Source organism: Pogonomyrmex barbatus, unplaced genomic scaffold, assembly GCF_055798465.1.
Source record: "Pogonomyrmex barbatus isolate J1 unplaced genomic scaffold, ASM5579846v1 scaffold2, whole genome shotgun sequence".
Taxonomy (NCBI): Eukaryota; Metazoa; Arthropoda; class Insecta; order Hymenoptera; family Formicidae; genus Pogonomyrmex; species Pogonomyrmex barbatus.
The window spans coordinates 24,363,763-24,390,603 of NW_028297116.1; the positions used below are offsets into that span (position 1 = coordinate 24,363,763).

Here is a 26,841-nt window from a genome sequence, read left to right on the forward strand (position 1 = left end):
TAGGACTATTATCAGTTATACAGATCACTAATTTAATTATGTATATTGATATTAAATTATGTATATTGAAGTCAAGGAAAAGAGAAAAATGTCAAAAAGAAAACAGAGAATATATTTCGCACATACTTCGAGCAATAAATAAGTTTATAGATTTTGTAAAGAAGATGTGGATGATATCACAGACTTGACCATGAAAATCCGGATCTTCATGGTCAAATCTGTGATATCATCCACATCTTCTTTACAGAATCTATAAACTTGTATTCTCTGTCCAGAACTTTCGCGTTGAGTCTTAATCTCGCAGGCCAAAGGATAATAAAATTGCTTAGAAAGAGAGAGATAAAATAAAATAAGTGAGAGAAAAAGAGAAGAGAGAACAGAAATGGTTGTGGATGTCTGACGTCATCTAAACAGCTTGTTAATGCATCCTTCCGTTAATGTGAGCTCGCATAGTTTCGTGAAATGCTTTGTCGTTGATATCACACGTATCTTTTTGTTGTGAAATATCCGTATAAACGCCGACGTGCTATCTCACATAGTAATGCATAAGAATTTTCTAAAAAACTTTAAAGCTCCTATAAAAAAAAGAATGAAAAGAGATAATTCAGTTTAAATATTAAATTATTAGGAACCTGCACAAAATTGTAGACATATATGTAGATGAAAGCGTAAATATGTAATATGTAGATATGTAAACAGAATTCGAAACAAGAAGTATACAAAATAAAGTGAAATATAAAAATTTAAAAATATTTTTAAAGTTCAGAAGATCTTTGGATTTTAAACGTCGATTTAAAACTTTGTGCAGAGGAAGGTGGAAAATATTTTATTTATTTTTTATATTAATGAGACTTTATTTTAAGATTATAATTTGAACTTGATATTTATCTCAAAAATTTTTGTTCGTAAATAACGACATTCCAGAGAAATACAGGAGTGCGGGAATATGGATAATTTTAAAATTTCTATTTAATATCATATAGATCTCCCATAATATCAAAAATGTAAGGCTTACATATATGAAAACTTTATATTAACATTAATCACATAAATAAGCTTAAATTTAAAGTTACGGATATGATATATTTGTATTACTTGATAGCTTGCATCGTCTAAAAAAATTATTGTTTCATTTTCAAAAGAAAACAATGTTATTATTAAAAAACATAATAACTGGTAGATAATAGCTATTTGTTAAAGATAGATGGAAAATTATTTTTATTGAAATTAGATTGAAAAACTCAATACTTATAATAATAATATAACAAAAATAATATAACAAACATTTACTACGTATCAATTGAAAAAAATTTGTTATTAGAGTTTAGTGCAGTTGGAACCACTTGCAGAAACTCAAAATTCAAATTGGATTTCAAATTCAAATAAATAATTTGAAATTCAAATTGTATTCAATAGAAGAGAATAGAGAATCTACGAACTCGCAAATTTATGTATAAGATTAATAGAGGCTTTCATATGTCCTCGCGTGCTCATCAAGTATCCGGCATGACAGGAAACATGCGAAAAGTGGAGAGATGTGTCACGTTGTACTAGGTCTATAATATTAAGTCTATTTTACGATAATATTTAAGATTAAAATTTGTTCAAATGTTATGCGTATATATGCGTTACGAGTTGCAATTAATATTAAATCTATGAGAAAAATATTATTAATGTAGAAAAATTTGTAGAAATGATAACGTTAAGAGATATATATATATATATGGATATTTTGATTAAATAATAATAGATAAAATTATATATAGGCAAAATATATTAATAAACATTAATAAAGAACAGTATTAGAACATTATATACATATGTGTGTGTGTGTGCGTGTGTGGAAAGATTGCAATTTGTATGCATTATTTTTGCTCATGGAAACAGACATATTAATTTTATAAATATATAAAATTGTATCAGATTTATTAAATTATTCAGATATCAGGAATCTTCCTGATTTTTTTTTTCTTACATTAAACTTATATAACTATTTATAATTTAATCTCAATTATAAATAGAATATAAAATACAAATATTTTGTATTTATTTCTTATAATCTATTTAATTATTTTTACATTTTATTTAGTTTGTTATCATAAATATTTGCGTAGTAAAACTATTCTACTTATAAATATATTTATTCTTTTCTCATACTATATTGAATGTACATATTAAATGTAAATCTTTGTGCATACTCTATGATAATATATTATATACATATTAAAGAGTGCGTATTATCCCCGTTTGCGCGCTGTAAAGAGATAAATGCAATGAGATTTCATGCGACTCTAGCAAGCGAACGAGCATGGGTGAATTTAAAACAGTCGTAAATGTGACGCGCATATGTGAGCTCAACGTGTGTGGTAAACGTAGAAAAATTATTACTTTTAAAGGTACGCCGTTTTATTTTTTATGAACATTATGTAAGAAGAAAAAGATTTATAAATAATAATATATTATTGTTCTAAATAATAATTATATATTATTATTTAGTAACAAATAAAATTTTAACTTTTTTTCGTAATATATAATACATCTAATCTATCAATCTCTACAAGAAATTATAAATATTATTTATAATTTTATTTATAATTACATATACTGTGGTAGAATAAAAAAATAATATAAATTTATATATATCAAATAATAAATTAAATAAAATTTAAACAAAAAAACATATATATTTTTTAAAAGAGATATAGTTTTTTCTCATTTTTTTCTATTTTATTTGAAAAAGAGAGAGAAAAAGAGAGAGAAACAGTTCTTAAAAATAACAGTTTTTAATATAGAATTTTATTAGAATATACAAATGGAAAGATGATCGTTGTCCATGAAACTACAAATCAAAACATAACAAGACATAATGAACAAAACATAATATAATTTATAAAATTATTTTGTTATACCATACATCATTGCATTTGTTACAAAGAGGAAAAATTACTTTTATTATTCACGCTACCAAAAAAGCATATTTTCTTATTCTTGAACATAAATAACTGTTATAATCAGTATGTTTATGATAGAACGTAGTCCGAACCATTTAATTTAGTATTATATTATTAAATCTATCTAGTTAGTCTACGAAATGAAAGATGATAGTTATTCATATGAGAACACTCTGGGCGCACGCATTTGTGTATATGTGTGTCTCATACAATTACAACATTCTGTTACGGATTTCATTGCAAATTCTGAATGTATGAAATGGTTTTAAAATTTTCATATATCAAAATCAAATTTTGATATATTAATTAGTTTTGATGCATCATATTAAGGTTATTCTGATCAATTATTAAACAATATGATATAATAAGCGCATGTAATAATATTTAACAATAATATTTAACAATACATTTATAAGCTGAGTATGTGTTAATAAACACCTGAAAGGAATTACAATCAATAATAATTTATTAAATTAAATTAAATAAAATGTATTTCAATATATTTATCGTCTATATTCTTATAAATTATTGCATTTCTTCTTATTTGTAAAATTAATCTTTTCGCAAATTAGATTCAATATTCATTATTTTCACAAATTTGCCCTTACAAACTTTTGAAAATAATAGTATCTTAATTGTTCAAGTACATTTATTTATTATTTTAATGAAACAAATTATTGTGTTTCAATATAATAATATGTGTATATACTTGTGTGCATTTTAATGCAGGTGTATCACAAGATTTTATACATCAGAGTTTGTAAAGAAGATACATAATTCAAAAAAATTTATGCAATTAGCAATATGCAAATATATAGAAAAATAATTACATGTTTTTTCTATATTAATCAATTTGTCTTATTATTCAGTATATAAGAGTATTAAGGTACGGTTATTGAAAAATGAATAGTTACAAGATATTTTATATTTTATATCAGAATAAAGTATTAGTATAAAATATCTTGTGAATTATTGATTTTTTTCACTATATTTAATATTATTATACCAGGACAATAAAGTTCAGAATAAATAAAGAAGTCATGTAACAAAAAGTATATGATTCCATTAAAGAATGAAATTCATAAAAAATATCGATATACCATAGCTCCATGTGTGAATGAATTAATATCATAATCATATGGCTTCCTTGAAAAATCGTATTTTGTCTTAAAATATTTTTCCTGAAAATCCTTTATTTTCAAAATAATTGTCTGCATTACTTTATACATACAAATACAATAACAATATTGTAGACTTTATTGATGATTCTATAATAAGTTGACATTAATTTTTGATATCGCATTTTTTATAAAAGATTCTTTTTCTAATGTGGAATTCATTCAATACTTGGCATTTTTTTATCTTCTTTTAAATTTTTGTACAACATTTTTAGAAGATTTCTTTTCAATGAAGATATTAATATTTTGAAAAGAGTCTGAAATATATAAAAATTATATATATAGATGTCTCGAAATTCGTAAAGCATGGCATATATATTTTGCAATGAGTCTTTATCATATTCTTGAAATATCATAATCTTGAAATTTATATATACTCAGTCAAGACGCTTTCTAAATATGAAAAAATATAGGGCTATCTATATACAAAAATGAAAATATATCATTGACTACGGCGACGACGACGATTACGATGACAACGACGATAATAATAACGTTTCTTAAATTTCCGAATTTGTGCATCCCAATATCTTTGCTTTCAAGGAAAGATAATTTTCTTATACGATAAATATTTTGATAATATCATTATGATACGGGTTTAATTACATTGCAATTTCTCCGTAGGAGGAAGTAGAATTTTCAAAGTTATAACCTTGTATACTACAAACTGAATTTAAATGGTAAGATGTTTAAATCAAGGTTGGGAAAGTTATTTTTTAAAAATAATTAGTTACTGTTACTCATTATCGTATCAAGAAAGTTACCGTTATTAATTCTGAATAATAACTCATTATTTGTATTATTATTTAAAAAAGAACGATTAGTTATTTTCTCCGTTACTTTTTTAATACTGAAATGAGATCAGATTAAATAAAAATTAATTTTTCTCATTACTTTTTGTTAATTTATCAGTATAAAAAAATAAAACTTTTTATCTTAAATTTGTAAAATTACAAAAAAATTTAAGAAAATTTTAAAACTCAAAATACAAATAAAAAAATTATAGTTTTCATTAAATTCATAAAAACAGCCAAATTTATATTTTTCTTTAATCCTCAATTCTCTGTTTACAAATTTTTAAAAGATGGTATTTATTGGTATTAAAATTGGTTGTGATTGATTTATGATTGGTTTATAATAAATTATTCTTAAGACGGCTTTAAATATAAATATCAACAGATAAATATCGATTGAAAATTGAATATTGAATATATAAAAAATTATATCTTAGATTTAGATTTAAAATCATAGACATAGAAATACAAGGATTGAGCATATCACTGTAGGAGCATGTCACTGCGAGACAGTGCGACGAGAAAAAGTGTGCCTAAATCTGATTGGTTGTTATCGTGCGCAATTATTAATTGTAATATATTGATATACACATAAATATACAGAGCGTCCCAAAAAAATGGCCAAGCGATCATATGCAGGTAGAGCAGATTAAACTGAGTCAAAAAGTCCTATACTATTTTCGCAAGTTAACGATTTATTAATTTATGAAAATAGTCAAATTGCAAGCGCGCGGTGAGATAAAATCACCCAGTGAGATACGCATTCGCCGTTGCTAGGTACACGTGGAGCATACTAGGCGCACGTAACATACGTAGATGAAAGCGTAGCCAATGCCGCTTGCAATTAACAACTCCGTTAATTGTAATCCGTTAATTGCACTCACGCGTGCCTAGCGACGGCGAACGCGTGTCTCACTGAGCGATCCTATTTCATCGCGCGTTTGCAATTTGACTATTTTCATAAATTAATAACTTATTAACTATTGCGAAAATCACAAAATAGTACAGGACTTTTCGATTCAGTTTAGTCTGTTTTTCCTGCATATGACCGCTTGATCATTTTTTTGGAGACACTCTGTATGAAATTGTATGTGAGAGAAACTGACAACAATTTTAACCTTTAAATATTAATATTTCATAATTGTCAGTGGGCTTTCGTTTCCGGTAGTTTTGGTTGTCAGTGGAGAATTTTTGTAAGAGTGAGTGGAGTGAGCGTTTCTGTGTAACGGCGTGAAGGAGAGAGTGGGCAAGTGGGGGGGGGAGAGTGGTCAGAGAGGGGGGAAGAGTGGAGGAAAGGTTAAAGAATTGGAGGGAGGGTGGAGCGAAGAGGAGGAGAATAGGGAGAGAGATTGGAAGGGACAGAAGGGAGTAAGGTTAGAAGCTGAATTAGGCGGGAAACGATACAGAGGAGAGATAGACATAGAGTTAATAGAGAGATAGAGAGGCACGGTAGTGGAGACGGTGACGCTGAGGTAGACGTTGAGCATAGAATAAGCAGGAAATAGAAAGAAAGTAATGAACAGAGCGAGAAGAAAATGCTATGACAGTACAGGAGAAAGTATAGAGGAGCAGGCTAAAAGAGAGAATTATTAGGAGAAGATTTAGTAGACGAGGAGAGAGAAGAGGAAGTTTTTAAGAAGAATAAAATGATGCTAAGATCGCCGCAGAGAGAGGAAGGGAAGGAAGAGATGATAGGGATGCTGAGGAAAATGACGGATGAGATGAAAGAAGAGCTGAGAGGAATAAAATAGGAGATAAATAATAGATAGCGGAGGAACAGAAAGAGGTAATGAGAATAGAGGTGGAAAAGATAAAAAATGAGTTAAGGATAAGGGAAGAGAAATGGAGGAAGAAAAAGGAAGAAATGAAAGAAAGGATAGAGAGGATAGAAAAGAAACTGAAGAGGATGAAAATAGAGAGTAAGGTTGAGGAGGAGAATAAGGTAGGTAAGAGAATAAAAGAGAGTGCAGAAGTAGTAGAAGGAAAGAGAAATATGGAGATTGATGAATGGAAAGAAAGAGTAAAGAAACTGGAAAGAAGATGGGAGACGAAGGAGAGAGAGGATAGGAAAAGAAACATACTAATAAGAGGATTAAAGAAGAGAGAACGGGAGAAAAAAATTATAGAGGAGCTACTTTGGAAAATAGAAGGGGAAGTAGAAATGAAAGAAATAAGGAAAATAGAACGGGGCAGGAGAGAGAAGGGAGACATGATAATAGTAAAAATGAGAAATGAAGTGATGAAAAGAAAGATATTGGCAAATAAATAAAAGTTAAAAGTGGGAGAGACGTGGATAGAAGAAAACTTGATATGGGAAGAGAGGAGGATTAAATGAAAATTAGGCAGGCAGCATTAAAGGAGAGGGCAAAAAGAAGAAGAGTACGTTAAGGGAGGGGGAAATATGAGTAGATGAAATATGGTGGAGATGGGATAATGATAAAGAAGAGTTAAGGGATGACAGGGGAATAGGGACAGTTGGGATGCGGAGAAGGAAATAACAGGAGAAGAGGAAGAGACAGTAAGAGAGGGAGAATCACAGAGACAGGGAGAATAGGAAGAAGGGGGGGACAAAAGAGAGAGGGAAGGCAGGAGGGGAGAAGGAGAGGAAGGATAGGGAGAAGTCGGGAGGAGGAAGAGTGGAAGAAAAATAGAGGAGAGAAAAAGAAAGGAAAGAAGGACAGCTTGTGCGAGAGGGAAGAGGATAGGAAGAAAGGCATGAGAATTGGATTCTGGAATGTTACAGAATTAACAAATAAGGATAAAGATTTTTGGAAAAATTTGGAAAAATGGGAGGTAATAATAATGATAGAAACATGTATGGAGGAAAAAAATGGGAAAGCATTAAGGAGAAACTACCGAAAGGATATAAATGGAAGGTATAGGGGGCAAAAAGGAAAAAGAAAAAAGGGAGGACGATGAGAGATATAATTTTAGGAATTGGGAAAGAATTAATGGAGGAGAAAAAAAACGAGAGAGAGGAAGAGGAAGGAATTATATGGAGTAGGATGAAATATGGAAAGAATAGTTTAAGGATGTGGGAATATATATAAATGGAGATTTGGAAAATAAATTAAAGAAATTGAAAGAATGGATGGAGAGAAGAACAATAATAGGAAGGAACTTTAATGCGAGGACAGGGAAGGAGGGTGGAAAAATAAGTATAAACGGGGAAGAGACAAGAAGAAGATCTAAAGAGGATAAATAGAGAGGGCAAGAAATTAATTGAATATATAAATGAAAACGGATGGTCAATTTTAAATGGAAGAATAAGAGGAGATGAAGAAGGGAATTGGATATACACGGGCAGCAGAGGGGAATCAGTGATTGATTATGTTATAGTGAATGAAGAGATAAGAGAAGAGATAAAAAGATTAGAAATAGGCGATCAAGTGGACTCGGACCATCATCCGATATCGATACGGATGAAAGAAGGGGGAAGAAGAGGGAGAGGAGGAAAAGATAAGAGAATATGTAGAGGAATATGGGATGAGGAGGGGAGAGAAATATTTAGGGAAGAACCTAGGGAAGTGGAAGTTATGGAAGGAGGAGTGCAACAGATAATAAGAGGAATGGGAGTTAGAGTAAAAGAAACGCTAGAAAAAATAGAAAAGGAAAGGAGAGAAGAAAAAAAGATAAAGAGAGGATGGTGGGAGGTATAGGGCAAAGAAAAGGAGGGTTAGGAAAGCACTAAGGGTTCGAAGAAGAAGTATGGGGAGAGACCAAGATTATAGAAGGAAAAAAAAGAATATAAAGAGATATGCAAGAGGAAAAGACGGGAGGAAAATGAAAAAAGAAAAATGGAAAAAAGAAGCCAAAGAAGCAAGAACAGAGGGACAAATATGGAGAATAAATAAGGAAAGAAAGAAGTGGAAAGGAATAAACAGAGATATAGAGATGGAAGAATGGAAGGAATATTTTCGAATTAGAATTACTAGGAGGAGTAGGGTGGATGAAAGAAGGGTGATGAAAGAGGAGGGAAAAGGGAGAGAGATAAAGGAAGAAAAAGAACTAAAGAGAGAGGAAATTAGTAGAATAATAAGGAAATTGATGGATGGAAAGGCTGTAGGAATAGATGGAATTCCACTCGGGGAGGTTTGGAAATATGGGGATGCACAGTTGGAGAAATGAATAAGAGGAATATGCAACAGGATATGGGGAGGAGAAGAATGGCCAGAAGAATGGAGAGAGAGAGTATTGATTCCAATTAGAAAAAAGGAGCAAGGAGAGGTAGTGCAGGACTATAGGGGGGGTGAGGGTGATGCCAGTGTTGTACAAAATATATACGGCAGTGTTAGCGGAAAGACTAAGAGAGGAAGTAGAGACAAAGGGAATGATTCCATCAAACGAGGTTTAGGAAGGAAATAGGAACAATCGACAACATATATGTAATAAATTATCTGATAAATAGACAAATAAGGAGAAAAGGGGAAAAATGGTGCCGATGTTTGTAGACCTGAAAGCGGCGTTTGATTCAGTGGACAGGAGGTTATTAATAAGTGCCATGAGAGAGAGGGGGTAAAAGAAGGCTGATAGACAGAATGGAAGAAATTTTGAGAGAGACGAGAAGCAGAGTAAAGGTGGGAAATAAAGTGGGAAAAGAATTCTGAACGGGAAAGAGTTGAGACAAGGACGTCCGTTGAGCCCTATCTTATTTAATTTGCTGTTAGCAGATTTAGAAGAAGAGAAAAAAAGATGAAATGGAGAGAGATAAAGTTGGGAGAGATAAGGATATACTCATTGATGTATGCGGACGACGTAGTTTTACTAGCGAAGAAAGAAGGTAGCATGAAAAGTATGATGGAAAGATTGGAGAGATATTTGGATACTAAGGGAATGGAGCTAAATGCAGGGAAGAAAAAGATGATAAGGTTTAGAAAGGAAGCAGAAAGAATGAGTAAGATAAATTGGTAATCAAAGGGAAGAAAGATAGAAGAGGTGAAGGAATTTAAATATTTGGGATATATAATTCAACGAAATGATAGTCAGGACAAGTAAGAGAGAAGGTGACGAAGGCAGCAATAATGGGACAGGTATGGGGTAAAGAAGATTTGGAAAAGACTGGAAGAGAAGGCTCTGTTTGACGGCTTGATATGGATGGACTGTGATGGGATACGGGGTGAAGATATGGGAATAGAAAGAAAGGAAGAAGGTACATGAGAGTTGGAAAAAGGTACATGAGAGATTTTTAAAATGGATTTTGGAACTAGAGAGGAGAATTACGGAAGGATATTTAGTAAGGGAAGAAGTGCAAAAGGACTTGATAAAAAATAAGGCAGGGAGTAGAGCATGGGGATTTGAGGAAAGGCTGGATGAAGGAAAAGAAAGTATACTGGTGAAGATGTGTTTAAGGGAAATGAGAGACAATGCAGGAAAAGGGAGGGAGAGAAAAACTTTTTTGACAAGTGGGAGATGGAAAGGAAGAAATTTTTCACAGATAGAGGGATAGAAGTGCAGGATTGGGAGAGACTAAGGATGGAAGGAAGGTTGAGTTTTGAGGAATTGATAGAAAGGGATAAAATAAAACAGAAGGAACAAAGATGGGAGAGAAGGATAGGAAAGACAAAATACAGCAAGTGATATGGATGGGTGAAAGAAGAGGGTATACCGAATTATTTAGAAAAAGGATGGGAGGAAAGCAGATGGAGGAGAATGGCGAGGTTCAGATTAGGGAACGAAATATTGGAAGAGAGGTATTGGGAAGAGGAGGAAAAGAGGATGCAGATTGTGTGGAGGCATAGAGAATATATATGGAGTGTAGGAATTGGGAGGAGAAAGAAGGAAGTTGATAAGAGGCGTGTAGAAAAATATTGAGAGAGGAGGGAGAGGGGGAAGGGTGGATGAGAAGGTGGTGTTTGAAAAAGAAGAGGAGAAGGGGGAGAGAAAGAATGATTGAGAGAGAGGAAGAATGAGTGTGAATAAAGAAAATTGTAAACGGAAACGGAAGTCCAGGCGAGAGAGCGAGAAAAAGAGAGAGAGAGAGATAGGTCGAGCGTGCGGTAATTATAAGTTTAGCATAAGATAGTAAAGTTAGGATAAGACGTGTATATATAGCTGATAAGGATAAGTGAATAATTGTAACCCCAAGGGGAATAAACGAATATCATAACTGTCAATGTATAAGAAATATTAAATAAAATAATGCAATGTTATGTTTCAAGTTGCATAAATAGATTCGACAGCTAAAATTGAAAACGAATCAGTGTAAACAAAAATTGCAAAATTACATTCCACATATAAAATTATTTCTGTATTGTACGAGGGTAGTCTGAAAAGTTTTGAGCCTAACATAGAAACAAATATTTTTTCGGTCAAATATAGTTTTATTTTTCAACATAATCTCCTTTTAAGTTGATACACTTTTCCCATCAATACTCTAATCTCTTTAACCCCTCCAAAGTAATTGGCGTCTTGCTCCGCAAAATAGATGTTTACGTATGCGATAACTTCGTCGTTCGATGAAAATCTCTATCCTCCAAGCGAAACTTTAAGCTTAGGAAACAGGAAAAAGTCGCTGGGGGTCAGATCTGATGAATACGGTGGGTGGTCAACCAATTCGAAGTGCAGTTCGTGAATTTTGGCCATGGCGACCGCCGAAGTGTGAGCAGGTGCGTGGTCTTAATGAAACAGCACTTTCTTCTTCTTCAAAAGCGGCCGTTTTTTTGCAATTTCTGCAAATTTCTGCCTTCAGTTTATCATAAGTAATAATCTTAAGTAATGATGCGTAATACGCTCCCGTTACCTTTTTCAAGATAGTTGATACACACAATTCCGTGACTATCCCAAAAAACAGTCGCCATTACCTTCCCAGCTGAGGGAATCGTCTTCACCTTTTTCGGAGCAGGTTCACCCTTTGCAGTCCATTGTTTTAACTGTTCTTTTGTCTCTGGAGTGTAGTGGTGGATCCAAGTTTCATCTACAGTTATGAATTGATGCAAAAAATCTGACTTGTTTCGCTTGAACCGCTCCAACAGGGCCTTGGAAATGTTCATTCGAATTCGTTTTTGGTCCAAAGCGCGGCACTCAACGCGCGGATAGCTTGCGCATATCCAATTCTTCAGTCAATATATGACAAACGTATTCTTTCGATATGCCCATAGCCTCTGCTATCTCTTTAATCTTGATTCAATGATCGTCCAGTCCCATTTGGTGAACATTTTCGATGTTATCAGCGGTGGTCGCAGTATTTGGTCATCCCGAATGCTCATCATCAGCCAAGCTGGTACGACCACGTTTAAATTCAGCTGCCCATCTTTTTACGGTGGCAAATGATGGGGCAAAGTTCCCGTAAACAGCGTCCAACTCGATTTTAATTTGCGCAGGCGTATTGACTTTCAAATGTAAAAATTTAATCACGGCACGATATTCAATTTTTTCCATTTTTACAAAAATACTGACATCGATTGACACAAACGACTGTCAAACAACAACTGAGCGTCCAAAATGGCTGAAATTTTCACAAAAGTCTTTCAAAGCATATACTATTGTAGTACTAGAAGGGTTTTGACGAGTCATCTTCATGTTAAGGCTCAAAACTTTTCAGACTACCCTCGTATGTATTGTAAGATAATAGTAGTCAATTTCCATAGAAATTGTTTAACATAATATTAATATAAATAAAATTAAAAAAATATATAAAATAAAATAATAAAAATAAATAAATAAAATAATAATAAAAAATAGTAATAATAAAATAAATTGTTTAACATAATGTTAATGTAATTTATTATCTTCTATAACATAATATTAACTCTTCTTATATTTTTAAGCATTGTTTTTTTGTTTATTTAATCATGATTTAATTAATTTCTTTTCAACGGAATAATTTTTATCATTTTGTTTACATTTATTATTTGCAAACTGCTAAAGCGTTATATTACATGGTACTGAGCATGCGCATCATAGTGTGCCAATACAATTTAGACATAATCCGTCCCTCGCATTTTAGCACAACTCTCCGCTATTTTACGGGCTCATGCTCTATCCCTGTATTCCTATGTCCATGTTCAAAATATAAAAAATAACAATGAGAGTAACTGTTAAATTCGTTGCTGTTACTGAAAAAATGTAATTATTCCGTTATGTTACAGTTACCAAAAAAAGATAACGCGTTACAAATAACGCTTTACTTCACAATCCTGATTTAAATGTATATATAAATTTGTTTTTTATTGCCGCACTAGGGCTGCATTAAAATTGAACTGAACTATAAAAATTGATAAGAAAATATATTGTAATTGCTAAGATCTGTAATAACAACCGACAATTGACTCAGTGAAACGCATACTCTCTCTGTTTTTTGCCAATCTTCGGTTGGCAGCAGTCGGGAGTAAAAACTGAGTTAGTGCAAGCGAAGATACAGTGCAAATAGGCAATAAAGAACGTTATAGTGAGCAGTGCAAAGGCAACATGGTAGATCACATGATTCTTATGGAATTATTAGATGTTTCTGATGACGATAAATTTGTAATTGCACTTTCATTATTAGAAACAATTTTAGTTGAAGATAATGATGATAAGAAGTTCTAATCATATATATTATTATATACAAACTTAATATTATTAATAATAACATAATACGCAAAATTTAACCTGACTATTTAGAACACAACGAATTACAAATATTACATCCATTGTAAAGAAATCACAAAAATATATTTTTCATGTGTCTGTATTTGAAAAAAATTATTATTGATATATGATTCATACTTCATCTAATTATTACATTTTAAATTATTAGATCATGTTATTATTAATTTGTTAAATAAGATCTTTACTGTATTCTTTTTAAAAAAAGAATGACATCGATTATTCGTATTTCTCGAACTTTATTTTTGTCGCTTTTCCGCGATGTTGGTTCTCTCGCTGAGCTAACTTCGTGAATAGCTGTCATTATATTGATTTCACAGAGAATCGTTTTGACAATTGTGTATCGAGAAGTTAAAAATATTATTGTGTAACAGTAGTATAATAGTATTATATTAATTTCTGCTCTTGTGTTGAAAAAGATAAATAGCGTGCGCGCAGCGCGCATTTGTAATGTCTAGTTTTATAAAACTTTGATAGAAGAATTATTAATAAGCTTTTATCATCAAATTAATAGTTACATAAATTAATAATTTCGGATTTATTAACTATTCAAAATGACAGTATATTTTTCATGTACTAAATCGTAGAGTAAGAAATTCGTGAAACATAGATTAAAATAGCTTTATATTTAATAGATTTATATTTATGAAATTATGACTATATTTTCAATTAAAGATTTTAAAAATTAGTTATGACTGTAAATACTAAATTTAGATGGACAATCTAAATATCTACGGAGATACATGTAACGTATTCATTTTCATTTATGAGAACGTTTCCTGTGTTGTCTTTTTTTATAATTGCTATTTTTTTCATTGTTTGCATTTCTACTTTTTCTTTCTCTGGTTGTTTCCTTCATATACATAAATCAAATTTTAATATAATATAAAATCATTGTAATAAAAAGGAATAATTTCAAAAAAATTTCAAGCATTTGTGAGACATTAAACAGTAAGTATAAATTTAAAAATATATATGTAATATTTATAGTATTTATAATATTTTATATTTTATATAGAAATAGATATATAATATTATTAATTATTATGCGTTAGTGTCCGCCTTTCTAATCTACAAATTTTCTATTTTTAACATTTAATATCTATTTAATATCTAATTTAATATTTAATGAATACTGTTTTCTAAACAGTGAATTCCGATCATTTTAATTTGCGTATCTCCAGTAATCCTTTCTAAAAAAAGGCATAACATCGATACTCGCATCTCTCGAAATTATTGTTACCGTTTTTCCGCGATGCTGATTGGTTCTCTCGCTGCGCTAACTTCGTGAATAGCTGTCATTGTATTGATCTCACAGAGGATCATTTTGACAATTGTGTATCAAGAAGTTAAAAATATTATAATAGTATTATAATAGTATTGTAATAGTATTATAATATTATAATAGTATTATATTAATTTTTGCTCTTGTGTTGAAAAAAATAAATAGCGTGCGCGCAGCGCGCGTTTGTAATATCTAATATGTATTGTAATATGTATTAAAATATATAAACAATATCAAATGAGATACTGAAATTTATACTGTAAGAAAGTTTCTATTTTCATACTTACTGATTAATATCTTATGGTGTTCAAAATTATTGCTACTGATTTAATTTCGTTTGCCCTGCACTGCTTGCACTAACTTTAAATCAGTTTAGTAAATTGTTGCACTGCGTTCCACTGTATATAAAGAAGATACATAGTTGCTTTAAAATCATTATATGTTTAGCAATACAGATACATGTTATTTTCTAAAAACATCCTTTCTCTACATCCTTTCTATATATCAATTGATTATAAAAAATTTACAACTTTTATCTAAAATTTTTTTTTTAAATTGTATTGTTTACAAGATATTCGATATCTAGATTTTTGACGCACTCTGTATATGTGTATAAACTTGCTTTCTTGTTAGCTATAATTTTTGATTTGCAAAATATCTTATAAAACTTACATACAGTAAACAAAAAGTTGTTAATTTAATTTAAAAGTAGATTTGATATCATCAACATGGAATTATTTTGGTAATTGCTAATTGATTACCTCTTTTATAATTAAAAATTTTTAATCAAATCTTAATATGGGCATGTTGACAAATTTATTGATCGTAACATCTAGTTTAACATTATAGTATCGACAAGAAAATGCATATTCTATTTACGAGTTAATAGTGTTATATAAGATGTTGATCATACGTAATGTGATTGACGTTTGTCAATTAGCATAATGCAGATATATGATATATACTAAATATTTAATTATCAAATGCATTTTTATTTCCACAGAAATGATGAAGAGCCGGAGTTTCAGAAAAGAAATCGAAAATATTGAATAATCAACACTTTATTTTAATGATTAAATTGAAAATACTGTCTTTCAATAAGAAAAAAAATAAACAATAAAAAAATTAATAGATAAAATAAAAAACCGATTTAAATAAATTAAGATTTAAGTAATAATAATCAAAAAAATTGACGTGAAGTCTACAACATAAACATAGATCTTAATAAATTCAAAAGAAAGAAAGTTGTGCTTAGAATGGAATAAAAAGCAGATTCACTTTCTTCTTGAAGAAAGAGAAAAGGATGGATGAATTGCCAAAACTTTTTCAACTTCCGGGAACTAATGAAGAAGAGGAACAACGAAAGGTGACAGTGGGTTGTAAAACAAAAAAATTGCTAGATAACGCTGCTGAATCTCTTCTTTCAAGTCAAAAAGATATATCAACATTTACTACTTTACCAAGGAATGTTACTCTCATCAGAGTCAGCACCCAGAGCAGCAGTATTGCCGGTGGTATCGGTCGACAAGATTCCATCAGGTAAAAATCTACTTAATTCAAATCATTTTATTTGTTTAAAATTCGCTTATACGATCAGATAATACAGATTTTATTTGTATAAAGATATTGAAACATTGAAAGAATCATGAGAATGTCATGAGATCATTTATTTTTGGAAGAGTGTCATACTAAAAGTGAGCGCACAAGGTTTGCTCGAATAATTATCAGCTCTTCTCAACAGATGTTCTTTATAACTTCATATAAGTTTGACAAAGAAGTAAAAGAATATTTCAACAATTGAAATATTAAATTTGAATGCATATGTAAAAAGTATGTAATTGTAACTTTTAAAAAAAGTATATATTATACTTGCATATTATTAACTTTTTTAGCATAATTTTTTATTAAAGCATTTTTTTCTTAAAGAATGCATATATCTTTTTCATACTAATTGATTTGTCCCATTATTTTGTAAAAAAATATAAAAATGTTTTTATGAAGAAACAAATAGTCTACAAGATATTTTAAATTTCATGTAAAAATATGCTAGATTGAAGTATAAAAAACATCTTACTCATAAATTGATTTTTTTAAAAACTGTACCTTAATATTTTAATATTCAGAATGAAGAATCATATTCATTAGAAGAATTATATTACGTAAAAAAAAAATATAATTTTGTTTAAAGAAATGACGCTTATAAAGAAATGGTGAAAGTAGCTCCAGCTACGAATAAATCAATTTCATAATCATAGAATCCTTTCAAAATCATAGAATTTTGATCTGATACATTTTTTTAAACATCGTAATTTCCAAATATTTAACTGTTAAAAATAAAATCGGACCTTGTATATATACATATATATCCTGTATGTGTATATATTTATAGGATGTCCCATTTTAATTAAAACTAATTTCTGAAAAAATAAACATTTTAGAAAAAATTTTTTACACAAACATATACGCGCACGTGCACACACACACACACACACGCGCGCGCGCGCGCGCGCGCATGAAAGATATTCTATTTTATTTTATACTATTAATTACATACATATATATTTTGCAAAGTTTTTATATACAAATGTTTTTTTTGTTTCATGCACAGAGCGTAAACTTAATGTTATTTTTTTATGTCTTTTTTAAAAAGGTAAATTTATTTTAATTTATTTTATAAATTTATTTGCAAGTGATATTGTATGAGTAATATTATGCATTATACGGATTTAATGAATGACAACTAATTAGAAATATAATGAATACAAAGTAAACACATATGGTAACTCTGTTTGCTCATGCACATATGCTTATGCACATGCAGTAATATGTACGAAACATTTATTACGTGTTAATTGCGCCTAATGATGACAAAGTCTCGTACTGATATATTGTATTTATTTCTACCACTGACAAGCAAGGTCTTAATAAAAAGAAAAAAACATTATTCTCGCAGCAAAATTTATGTTATTATATGCTAAAAATAGATAGAATAGACAGAAATGAATGAACTCATCATTAATTACTCAACATTATAGAAAAGACTTTCCTTTTGATAAAATAAAATAATTTTCAAAACAACATGAAAAATTGTTTTTTTGAATTTTGTCCAGTTTGTGTAAAAAGAAATATATTTTAGTGGTTATAACCCTATTAAGGCATGATAAAGTCATTTCAATTCCGAAATATTTGCGAGAAAATCAAGTTTAAAGTTTCTCAACTTATATATTGCAATTGTTTTACATCTTTTGAATTTAGTATAGGCTGCGTAAGGTGCTTAACCACTACTAGTGGTTAAACACACACACACACACACACACACACACACACACACACACACCACGCGCGCGCACACGCACACATACAGGATGCCTCATTAAAATATCTCTTTAGAAAAGCATTTTAGAGAAAACATTTTAAACAAAGGTTGTAGGGTTCAGAGGAAAACATCTGATGGTGATCTTGTTTGTCATAGATATCCTTTTCAAGATCATTTAAAGGTAAACTTTTTTAAACGGAATGATCTACTTTTGATACCGGAAATGGATAGAGAAGGAAGTTTTACGATAAAAACATGTAGAAACATATGGGGTCAAATTGATTCCAAGGGGGTTTTCAAGAGATCAAAAAAATTTTCACTTCAGAAATGAATAAAGCATATCAAAGCAATCTGTAATGCAATTATGCTTCATGGAGTCAAGCTCACTACAGAGATCATTTCAAGGTGTACATATGTATTCAGTATGTGAATGGAACCAATGCTTCGTACGACCGTTCAATTTCGAATAAGGACTTTTGCAGCAAACGACGCATGTTCATCTCACTACGAATCGTTAAATATTTTCTTGAACAAAACGTATACCCCTCACACAATTTTTACCGAATTTCGCTGAAAACTGAGCTACGCGCTCGACTTTTCGAGCCTTTCTTTGATGCTGTACACGCGATAATATCCGTAACATTTGCCCCGAATAATACACCTTTAATCTCTCGTCGATCTTCTATACGTTTTCGGAACTTTTGGATAATCGCAAAATCCCTCTTTTTGTTACGAATAAATTACAGGTCAAAAATTATACAAATATTCTCAGGTCATTATTCCACTTCCGAAAATGTAAGGAATAATATAATAATAATAATATAATAATAATTGATATATCCTCTTAGTTCATTGATATTTGTGAGTAGAAAAAATCAACCCCTTTTCTTTTTAGAAAAATTTTCTTCTTAGATTATGTGATGAAAATAAGTAGATAGGATCTTAGAGATTTAATTTTCTAAAACGAAATGCCAGATATTCCGAACAAAATCGTTGATATTATTGTGGCACTTTTAGAGTCGTAATTATCGACAAGCAGAAGAATTATACCACAATCAGTTTCTTCAAAGACAGCACCCGAATTATCGTACGATTGCCAAGATTATTTTACACCAATAACAACGTGAAGCACGACAAAAACATTGTTTCAACGTACCAGAAAGAAATGATCCACAAGCGCTTGCCGTGTTGGGTATGGCCGCCATTAATCCTCATATATCAACATGGCAAATTGAAAGCGAATTAAGTCATCCAAAATCAATAGTTCACAGGATTTTGAAATTCCATAACTTCCACCCATATCATATTACTTTAACACAAGAATTAATGCAACGCATTTTCAACAAAAACTGGTGTTCTGTAGATGGACACGAACAATGTTGCGACATGATCCAACATTCTTTAGGTATGTATTGTTTTAGCGATTAGGCTACGTTTCACAATACTGGACAATTAAATCGGCACAATTCTTATTATTGAAAAATCCACTGCTGTCGTGAAGACAATCATCAACATCGCTGGAGTTTGATTATATGATGTGGCCTCTTAAATCTAATCGGACCTTCTTTAATGAAAATGTAAATGGTGCTAATTATTTACATTTTGTACAGTACGACTTGATAAAATTGCTTGACAACATCGATCTGACAACTAGGGAATGTATATAGATTCAATAAAATGGAGCTCCATCACATTGGAATAAGATGGACAACATTTGAATCTAACATTCCTAAGTCGATGGCCGTGGTGGATCTGTTTCATGGTGTCCTAGGTCTCCAAACTTGACAAGTCCGGATTTCTTTTTATGAAGTTTTTTGAAAAACATTGTGTACTCAAAAGAATCCACTACAGAAGAAAATATGATGGAGCGTATAACTCTTGCTTGTCGGAGCATTGCGAAAAATGTTCTTCTGTCAACTATCGATAACTTTGAATTTAATTATGTCTAGAATAACGGACAGATATTTGCATTTATTAATAATAGAACACCTCCCAATTGTGAGAGACAAAGGGACGCTCACGCTAAATAAACACCACAGATCGCGAGAGATAAGAGGACTCACGCTAAACAAGCACTCCAGATCGTGAAATGCAAGGGGACTCACATTAAATAAGCACCCCAGATCGTGAGAGGCAAAGGGAATCACAATTTCGTTTTTATTTAGGAAAAAATTACGTTGACCTTGAAATGATTTCTGTACTTAACTTAATCCCATGACATGAAGCATAACTGAACAACAGCTTGCTCTAATATTTATTCATTTCTGAAGTGAAAATTATTTAACCTTGAAATGATCCCTTAAGATCAATTTGACACATGTTGCTATATGCTTTTATCGTAAAATTTCTTTCTTTATTTATTCACTTTTCAGTATCAAAAGTAAGTTATTCCATTTAAAAAAGTTTATAAATAATCTTGAAAAGGATCTTTAAATAATCTTGAAAAAAGACATCTGTGACAAAAGTAAGGTCATTATCGGATGTTCTCCTCTAAACCCTACAACTTTTGTTTAAAATGTTTTCTTTAAAATGTTTTTCTAAGAAAATACTTTAATGGATCTTTTAAAATAGGACACACACACACACACACACACACACACACACACACGCGCGCGCGCGCGCGCGCACAAATTGAAATTTGATAAATTTTTCTGAAATTTTAAGTGCATCACTTTTTTGGGAGTGAGTATACATATATAGGGTGTTACAAAGTCGGGACTCCTGAATATCTCGAAAAAAATAAGTTACAGAAAGAAGTGTTTCGAATAAAAGTTATAAGATTTAAAAAGAAATTAGATTTAAAAATAAGATTTAAAAATAAATATAATAGATTAAAAATCTATTTATTGATCTTATCAGTTTGACCTTAGGTGGCGTCGCCAAGTATAGCACTATGTATTTCTTTTAAAAAATAACTATGAATTTTGTTTACAATTCATTATTCATTTCATTATTTTGAAAGTATTAGGATATAGTTGCAAAAAAATAAATAGTGTAGAGATGTTTTATACTTTATATCAAATTGCATATCAAATTCAAATCTCATAAATCAGAAAGTACTTGATGAAGAAATACTTTATTATAGTGTTTTGAAAAGCACTCGAGGTCAACAACAAGAATATTTGATAAAAAATAGAAAATTTTGTTTAAAATAATCAATGTAACTTTGATATGCTTTTGGAGATGCCACCCGAAGTCAAATTGATGAGATTAATAAATAGATTTTTTTATACTCTATAATTTTTATTCGATACATTTTTCTGTAAAACTTATATTCTTCGAAATATTCAGGAGAAGATATTTTCTATCTTTTTGGGATATTCTGTATGTATATGCTTTGAATTCAAATTTCACTTTCTTAACAATTAACTTCTTTAATAAATTTAATAAATTTCACAATGCATAAATTATTGAGTAACATAATATAAATAGACAAACAATAAAAATGATTTAAGACTCTGTAGATAAAATCACTAAATTACACTAATAGCTGGATGTATGCTACATATATGTAAATTTTCTGCGTTTTTAATAACAATAAAGTAAAGTTTCGCTCTTCGAATTCTCTACAGAACAAAATCATATTAATATATTCTGTCAAATAAATACCAGGAATTGTTCATTTCAAAAGTCTGCGTAAAAGGAATGAAAATAAATTTTTTGCTGTAAGTTGGTACCAATGTACCTAATTGTCACATAGAATTTTGGCGCCATCTGTCAACCAGTTAATTTATAACTGTTGGTTAGTCGATTTCAAATGCGCTCTGCGATTTTTAAAATAGATAATTATATCGAACAAAGAATTCGTCTCAAATTTTGTGTTGCCAACGAAATTTCTTGTGCTGAGTCGTTGAAAATGTTGGAGAAGGTTTGATGAGTCAGCTTTATCGAAAACACGAGCATTCAAAGATACGTGTCCATTCAAAGAAGATCGAGAAATGATTAAAGACTTGTCTTGTCGATCTTCAACGTCTTCGGCTGACGAAAATATCGACAAAGTGAAAGAAATAGTGATGGAAAATCATCATTCAAGTTTAAGAGAGATTGCTCAGGATCTGGACATATCTCACTTCGCATGATTTTAGTTGATGTTTTGGGCATGAGATGCGTCACGGCATAGCTTGTTCCGAAGGAGTTGAATTTTCTTTAAAAAAAAGCACTACAAACAGGTTGCTGGAGACATACTTGAACGAGCCAATTCGAACATTCATGAAATGCATCATAACAGGTGATGAGACATGAGTTTATAAGATTGACATGCAAACCAGTCAACAAGTTTCGGAATAACGCTTCGATAACGAGCCGAAACCGAAAATCCACGTCGCTCGAGAATCAAAGTCATGTTGACTGTTTTCTTTGACTATCATGATGTTATCCACTTAGAATTCCTTCCGGAGGGACAAACAATCAACAAACAATATTATCTGGGCGTTATGAGGCGTTTGAGAGAGAATGTTTGCTGAAAAAGGCCAGATTTTTGGAAGAATAATTCTTGGATGCAATGCGCCGTTTCACACATCGACTTTTGTACGCGAATTTTTTTATCAAAAACTCAACGAATGTTATCGACCAAGCACTGTATTCGTTAAATATAGTCTCGTATGACTTTTTCCCCAAACTCAAATTACTATTAGGTGTACAAAAAAGTTCTGAGCTTTTTTTTGTAAAATTCAATCTTTATTCAAAAACAAACAAAAAAATATTAATCAGCGAAATATTCCCCGTTTGCATTAATGACCTTTTGCCATCTTTCGGGTAGCTTGCAAATTCCTTGACGATAGAAGCTCACTGGCTTCGAAGCGATAAAGTCATCAATGTATTTTCGTATCTCTTCAAATCTCACGAAATGTGTATCAGCCAAATGCTGCAGCGACTGGAATAGGTAGTAATCGGAAGGTGCCATGTCTGGGCTATACGTCGCGTGCGGGAGAAGTTCCCAGCCTAACGCAAAGATATGGTCCTGAGTCGCTTTCGCAACATGTGGTCGAGCATTGTCATGAAGCAAGATCACTTTACAATGTCCTTGGCCAGTAAATGGCCTCTTTTCTTCTAATGCATCTCAAATTGGTCAATTGTTGTTGGTAGCAGTCTGCCGTGATTGTTTCACCAAGTTGTAACAACTCGTAATACAACACACCTTTCCAATCCCACCAGATACAAAACCTTCTTGGCGTGGATATTGGGCTTTGGCGTCGATGTCGAAGGTTGACCAGGATCAACTTATGATTTTCTACGTTTAGAGTTATCATAAAGAATTCACTTTTCATCGCTTGTAATGATTTTGTGCAGAAAATCTTTTTTCTGGAACTTTGAAAGCAAAGTGAGTGCAGTGTCACGTCGATTTTTGTTATCTTCGGACAATTCATGCGGAACCCATCTGCCTTCCTTCTGAACCTTTCCCATCGTATGTAAACGTATGAAAATGGTTTGCTGTGTAACGCTAAGCTGTTCTGCAAGCTCCTTTTCAGTTTGCGCAGAGTTTATATCCAGCAGTGCTTGCAATTCGTCCGTTTCAATCTTTTGAGGGCGTCCAGCACGCGGTTCTTCAAGACTGAAATCTCCTTGGCGAAATTTTTGGCGAAATGTCATCTTTTACATGTAGCATGATTTATAGCGTTCTCTCCATATGCAGCACAAATTATTGCAGTGGCTTCAGCAGCATTTTTCTTCAGATGAAACGTGAAGTGGATGGAAAATCGAATATGTTCTTTTGTTATTGTCATCATGAACACAACTGATTTTTGAGATTATGTGCATCAAACGCCAAACCGTATGGCATTTTAGAAGGCCAAATGTCAACGCTTTAAAATCGCAAAAGGACGGAAGATATATAAAATTTAAATTGTTATTTCGGTTATATGAAATCTAAAGCTCAGAACTTTTTTGTACACCTAATAGTTCATGAAAGACATTTTAAGTCCATTGAAGTCAAAAATAATAAAATAAAATTTGCAACAGGAGTTGCAAGCCGAAAAGTGCTTATAAGAAGTGTTTCGATGACTATTCGTTGACATAAGTATATTGCATCAAATGGGGCCTGTTTTGAAGGCGACATAATAAATTTGGATGATAAAATTTGGATGATTTGGATGATTAAATCAATATTTTGTGTTTTATTGAACAATTTCCAATATTTATTTGACAGAATATACATTGGCACAGGTTAAAGAATATAATGAATTAGAAAAAAATAAATCTGTAAAAATAAATATGTAGTCTTAATGCTAAAATGGAATGCATAATCAAATACATGTAGTAAAAATTGTCAATTATGTATAAATTGCTATCAAATATGTATATTCATATATTAAAATTAAATTCTAATAAGATAAATAACAGCAAATGATTCAAATGCACTTGACAATGTATGCGGAATTATAAATTATTATGTAATAAAATGATTAAATCTCAATTATTATTAAAATAATTATATGTCACAATGACTCTCGAAAATTATAATAAAAATATAAATTAAATGGCAAGTAAGAGTCAACGCTGTTATTGGTGCGTGCTAATTTATTAAAAATACTTCATTTATTTAACCACGAGATAAAACTTTTTAATATAATCGTAAATATAAATCTGGTTCGAATATTTCGGCTCTTTATTGAGCTATCTTCAGCAAAAAAACATAAATATGAAATTCGAAATAATACAAATTATATACAACCGTGGCGTTAATTGTATGCGTATATTAATTGTATGCGTTCATGTGGTAGAAGTCAGTGGTAGATTTACAAAAAAATGGACCGAAGTGTCCCCCTTCGATTTCGATGAGCTTGTAATTGTTCTCTGGATCGAAATAAGGGACATGTATTTTTTGATACGTGCGCGTTTTCACTTTTAAGATGAAATCCTTTGAAGAAGGGATGTCATCCCTTTGAACCCCTTTGAAACTCTTTGAAAAAGGGATGACACTCCTTCGAAAAAAAATCGGTTTTTTTTTTAGAAGCAAATATCGTCGAAATTATAAGAGAAGAGAATAGAAGAAAATGTTTCGAATAAGAGTTGCGTGATTTCAAAAGTACTTTATAATAGTAATTTTAAAAAATTAAAAAAATTTTTTAATCATTTTCCCCACTATATTTTTTTGCAAAATTAAAAAATTTTTTTTTATTATAATAACAACATTAAAGACTATTTTAATACGAATTTAATCATATATGATAAAGTTACATTGTAACATACCATTTTCGAGAAATAATTACAAACATCTGTATAGGCATGCTATTCGTACTTGTTCGTGCGCTTCTTCATATATCTATACGCATTTTTCCGAGATAAAAAATAACGGTAGAGATAAACATAAAATGATTTACGTACTTCCGGGAATGGTATGTTTTGCGGGATAGCGTCAATTAAGTTGTCAGGATTTTAGAGAAAATTAAAATATAGAAGCGTTTAATATGTACACTTATATATTTTAAACAATTTGAAAACTATTTCTAGCTACTCAGAATTTTATTTTATTTCAGAATTTTTTAAATTCTAGAATCGCGCTCGCCGTTCTACGAAAAGCTTCACGGATTTCGAGAATCTTTGCAATAGTTTCGGCTCGCGACTCTTCCGCGAATTCGGCGTGTCACGATAGTAGGCGCGTGGAGTGTGTGCGGTGATATTGTCGTGGGGAGAAAAATCGTTCTCCATATTCTTGTTCTTTCCTTCTCGAGAAATCGGAGTGTTCTCGGATTTTTCGCTCCATAAGAATACCGAGCGTTCTTCGTATTCTTGTTCCTTCCTTCTCGAAAAATCCGAGAACACTCCGATTTTTCGAGAAGGAAGGAACAAGAATACGAAGAACGCTCGGTATTCTTATGGAGCGAAAAATCCGAGAACACTCCGATTTCTCGAGAACGAAAGAACAAGAATATGGAGAACGCTCGGTATTCTTTGAGAGAATCTTCTCTCGCTGTTCTAGTCGGATCGGTGTTGTTCGGAACGGACAGGTCGGAGGAGCGGATAGGACTGTGTCCTTTTCATAAAATTTGTCGGGTATTTATATCGTCTCCGCGCCACGTGTCAACGTTTAGTTGGTTAATCGTTTGTTAAGTAAAACAGCTGTCACATGCCGTCGACGCGTGACAGCTCACAGGCGCGCGTGTGTCAGTCGGTCGTGATCGGGAGTGTTCGGGCGGCCCCGGATGGTGCGGGCCGCATTAGCGCACGCTAGCAACAGAGCATCTTTCGGATGCTCCGTTACATGCTTCAAAAGAAAAAAACCGATTTTTTTCAAATGGGTGTTTCATCCCCTAAAAGTGAAAATGGGTATATATAAAAAAATACGTGTCCCTTATTTTAATTTAGAGAAAAACGTATTACAAGCTCATCGAAATTGGAGGGGGACATTTCGGTCCGTTTCCTTGTTAGATGATGGTGGGAGTCTCCCGTTTGACCACGTTAATATTGACAATAGTCCCAATTGACCATGCGTTGCGATTAGTCACGTTGCGATTGACTACGTTGATATTGACTACATTGCAATTGACCATCGTCTCGATTGATCACAGTTTGGCTACTGTCCCGATTGACCACCGCTCCGATTGACCATTTTGAAATTAATCATATTCAATGTATTGTTTTTATCACTGCGATTAATAATATTTTTTACTTTATATCAAATAATATGTATAGTTTACTGTAATACGCGGGATATTCGTTTTCTTCTAATTCTGCCGAATCTTACATATTGCAGTAATAATTAACCTCAAATCTTGGTAATATATTAAGAAGA

General features: G+C 31.4%; 1 protein-coding gene across 5 annotated transcripts in view; it reads left to right on the plus strand.

Moving 5' to 3' along the window:
- Nucleotides 1-2,258: 2,258 nt before the first annotated feature.
- The window catches only part of LOC105429627 (Inwardly rectifying potassium channel 2), a 241,099-nt gene continuing 216,516 nt past the window's right edge, over nt 2,259-26,841 (plus strand). For all 5 annotated transcript variants that reach the window (XR_016139131.1, XR_016139132.1, XM_089076427.1 and 2 more), the window contains exons 1-2: nt 2,259-2,396; nt 15,798-16,333. Coding sequence is in view for 3 of the 5 variants with exons in the window: in XM_089076427.1 (XP_088932553.1) it covers nt 16,098-16,333 (236 nt within the window). In the remaining 2 variants the exon portion in view is untranslated. The remainder of the gene's footprint in view (nt 2,397-15,797; nt 16,334-26,841) is intronic.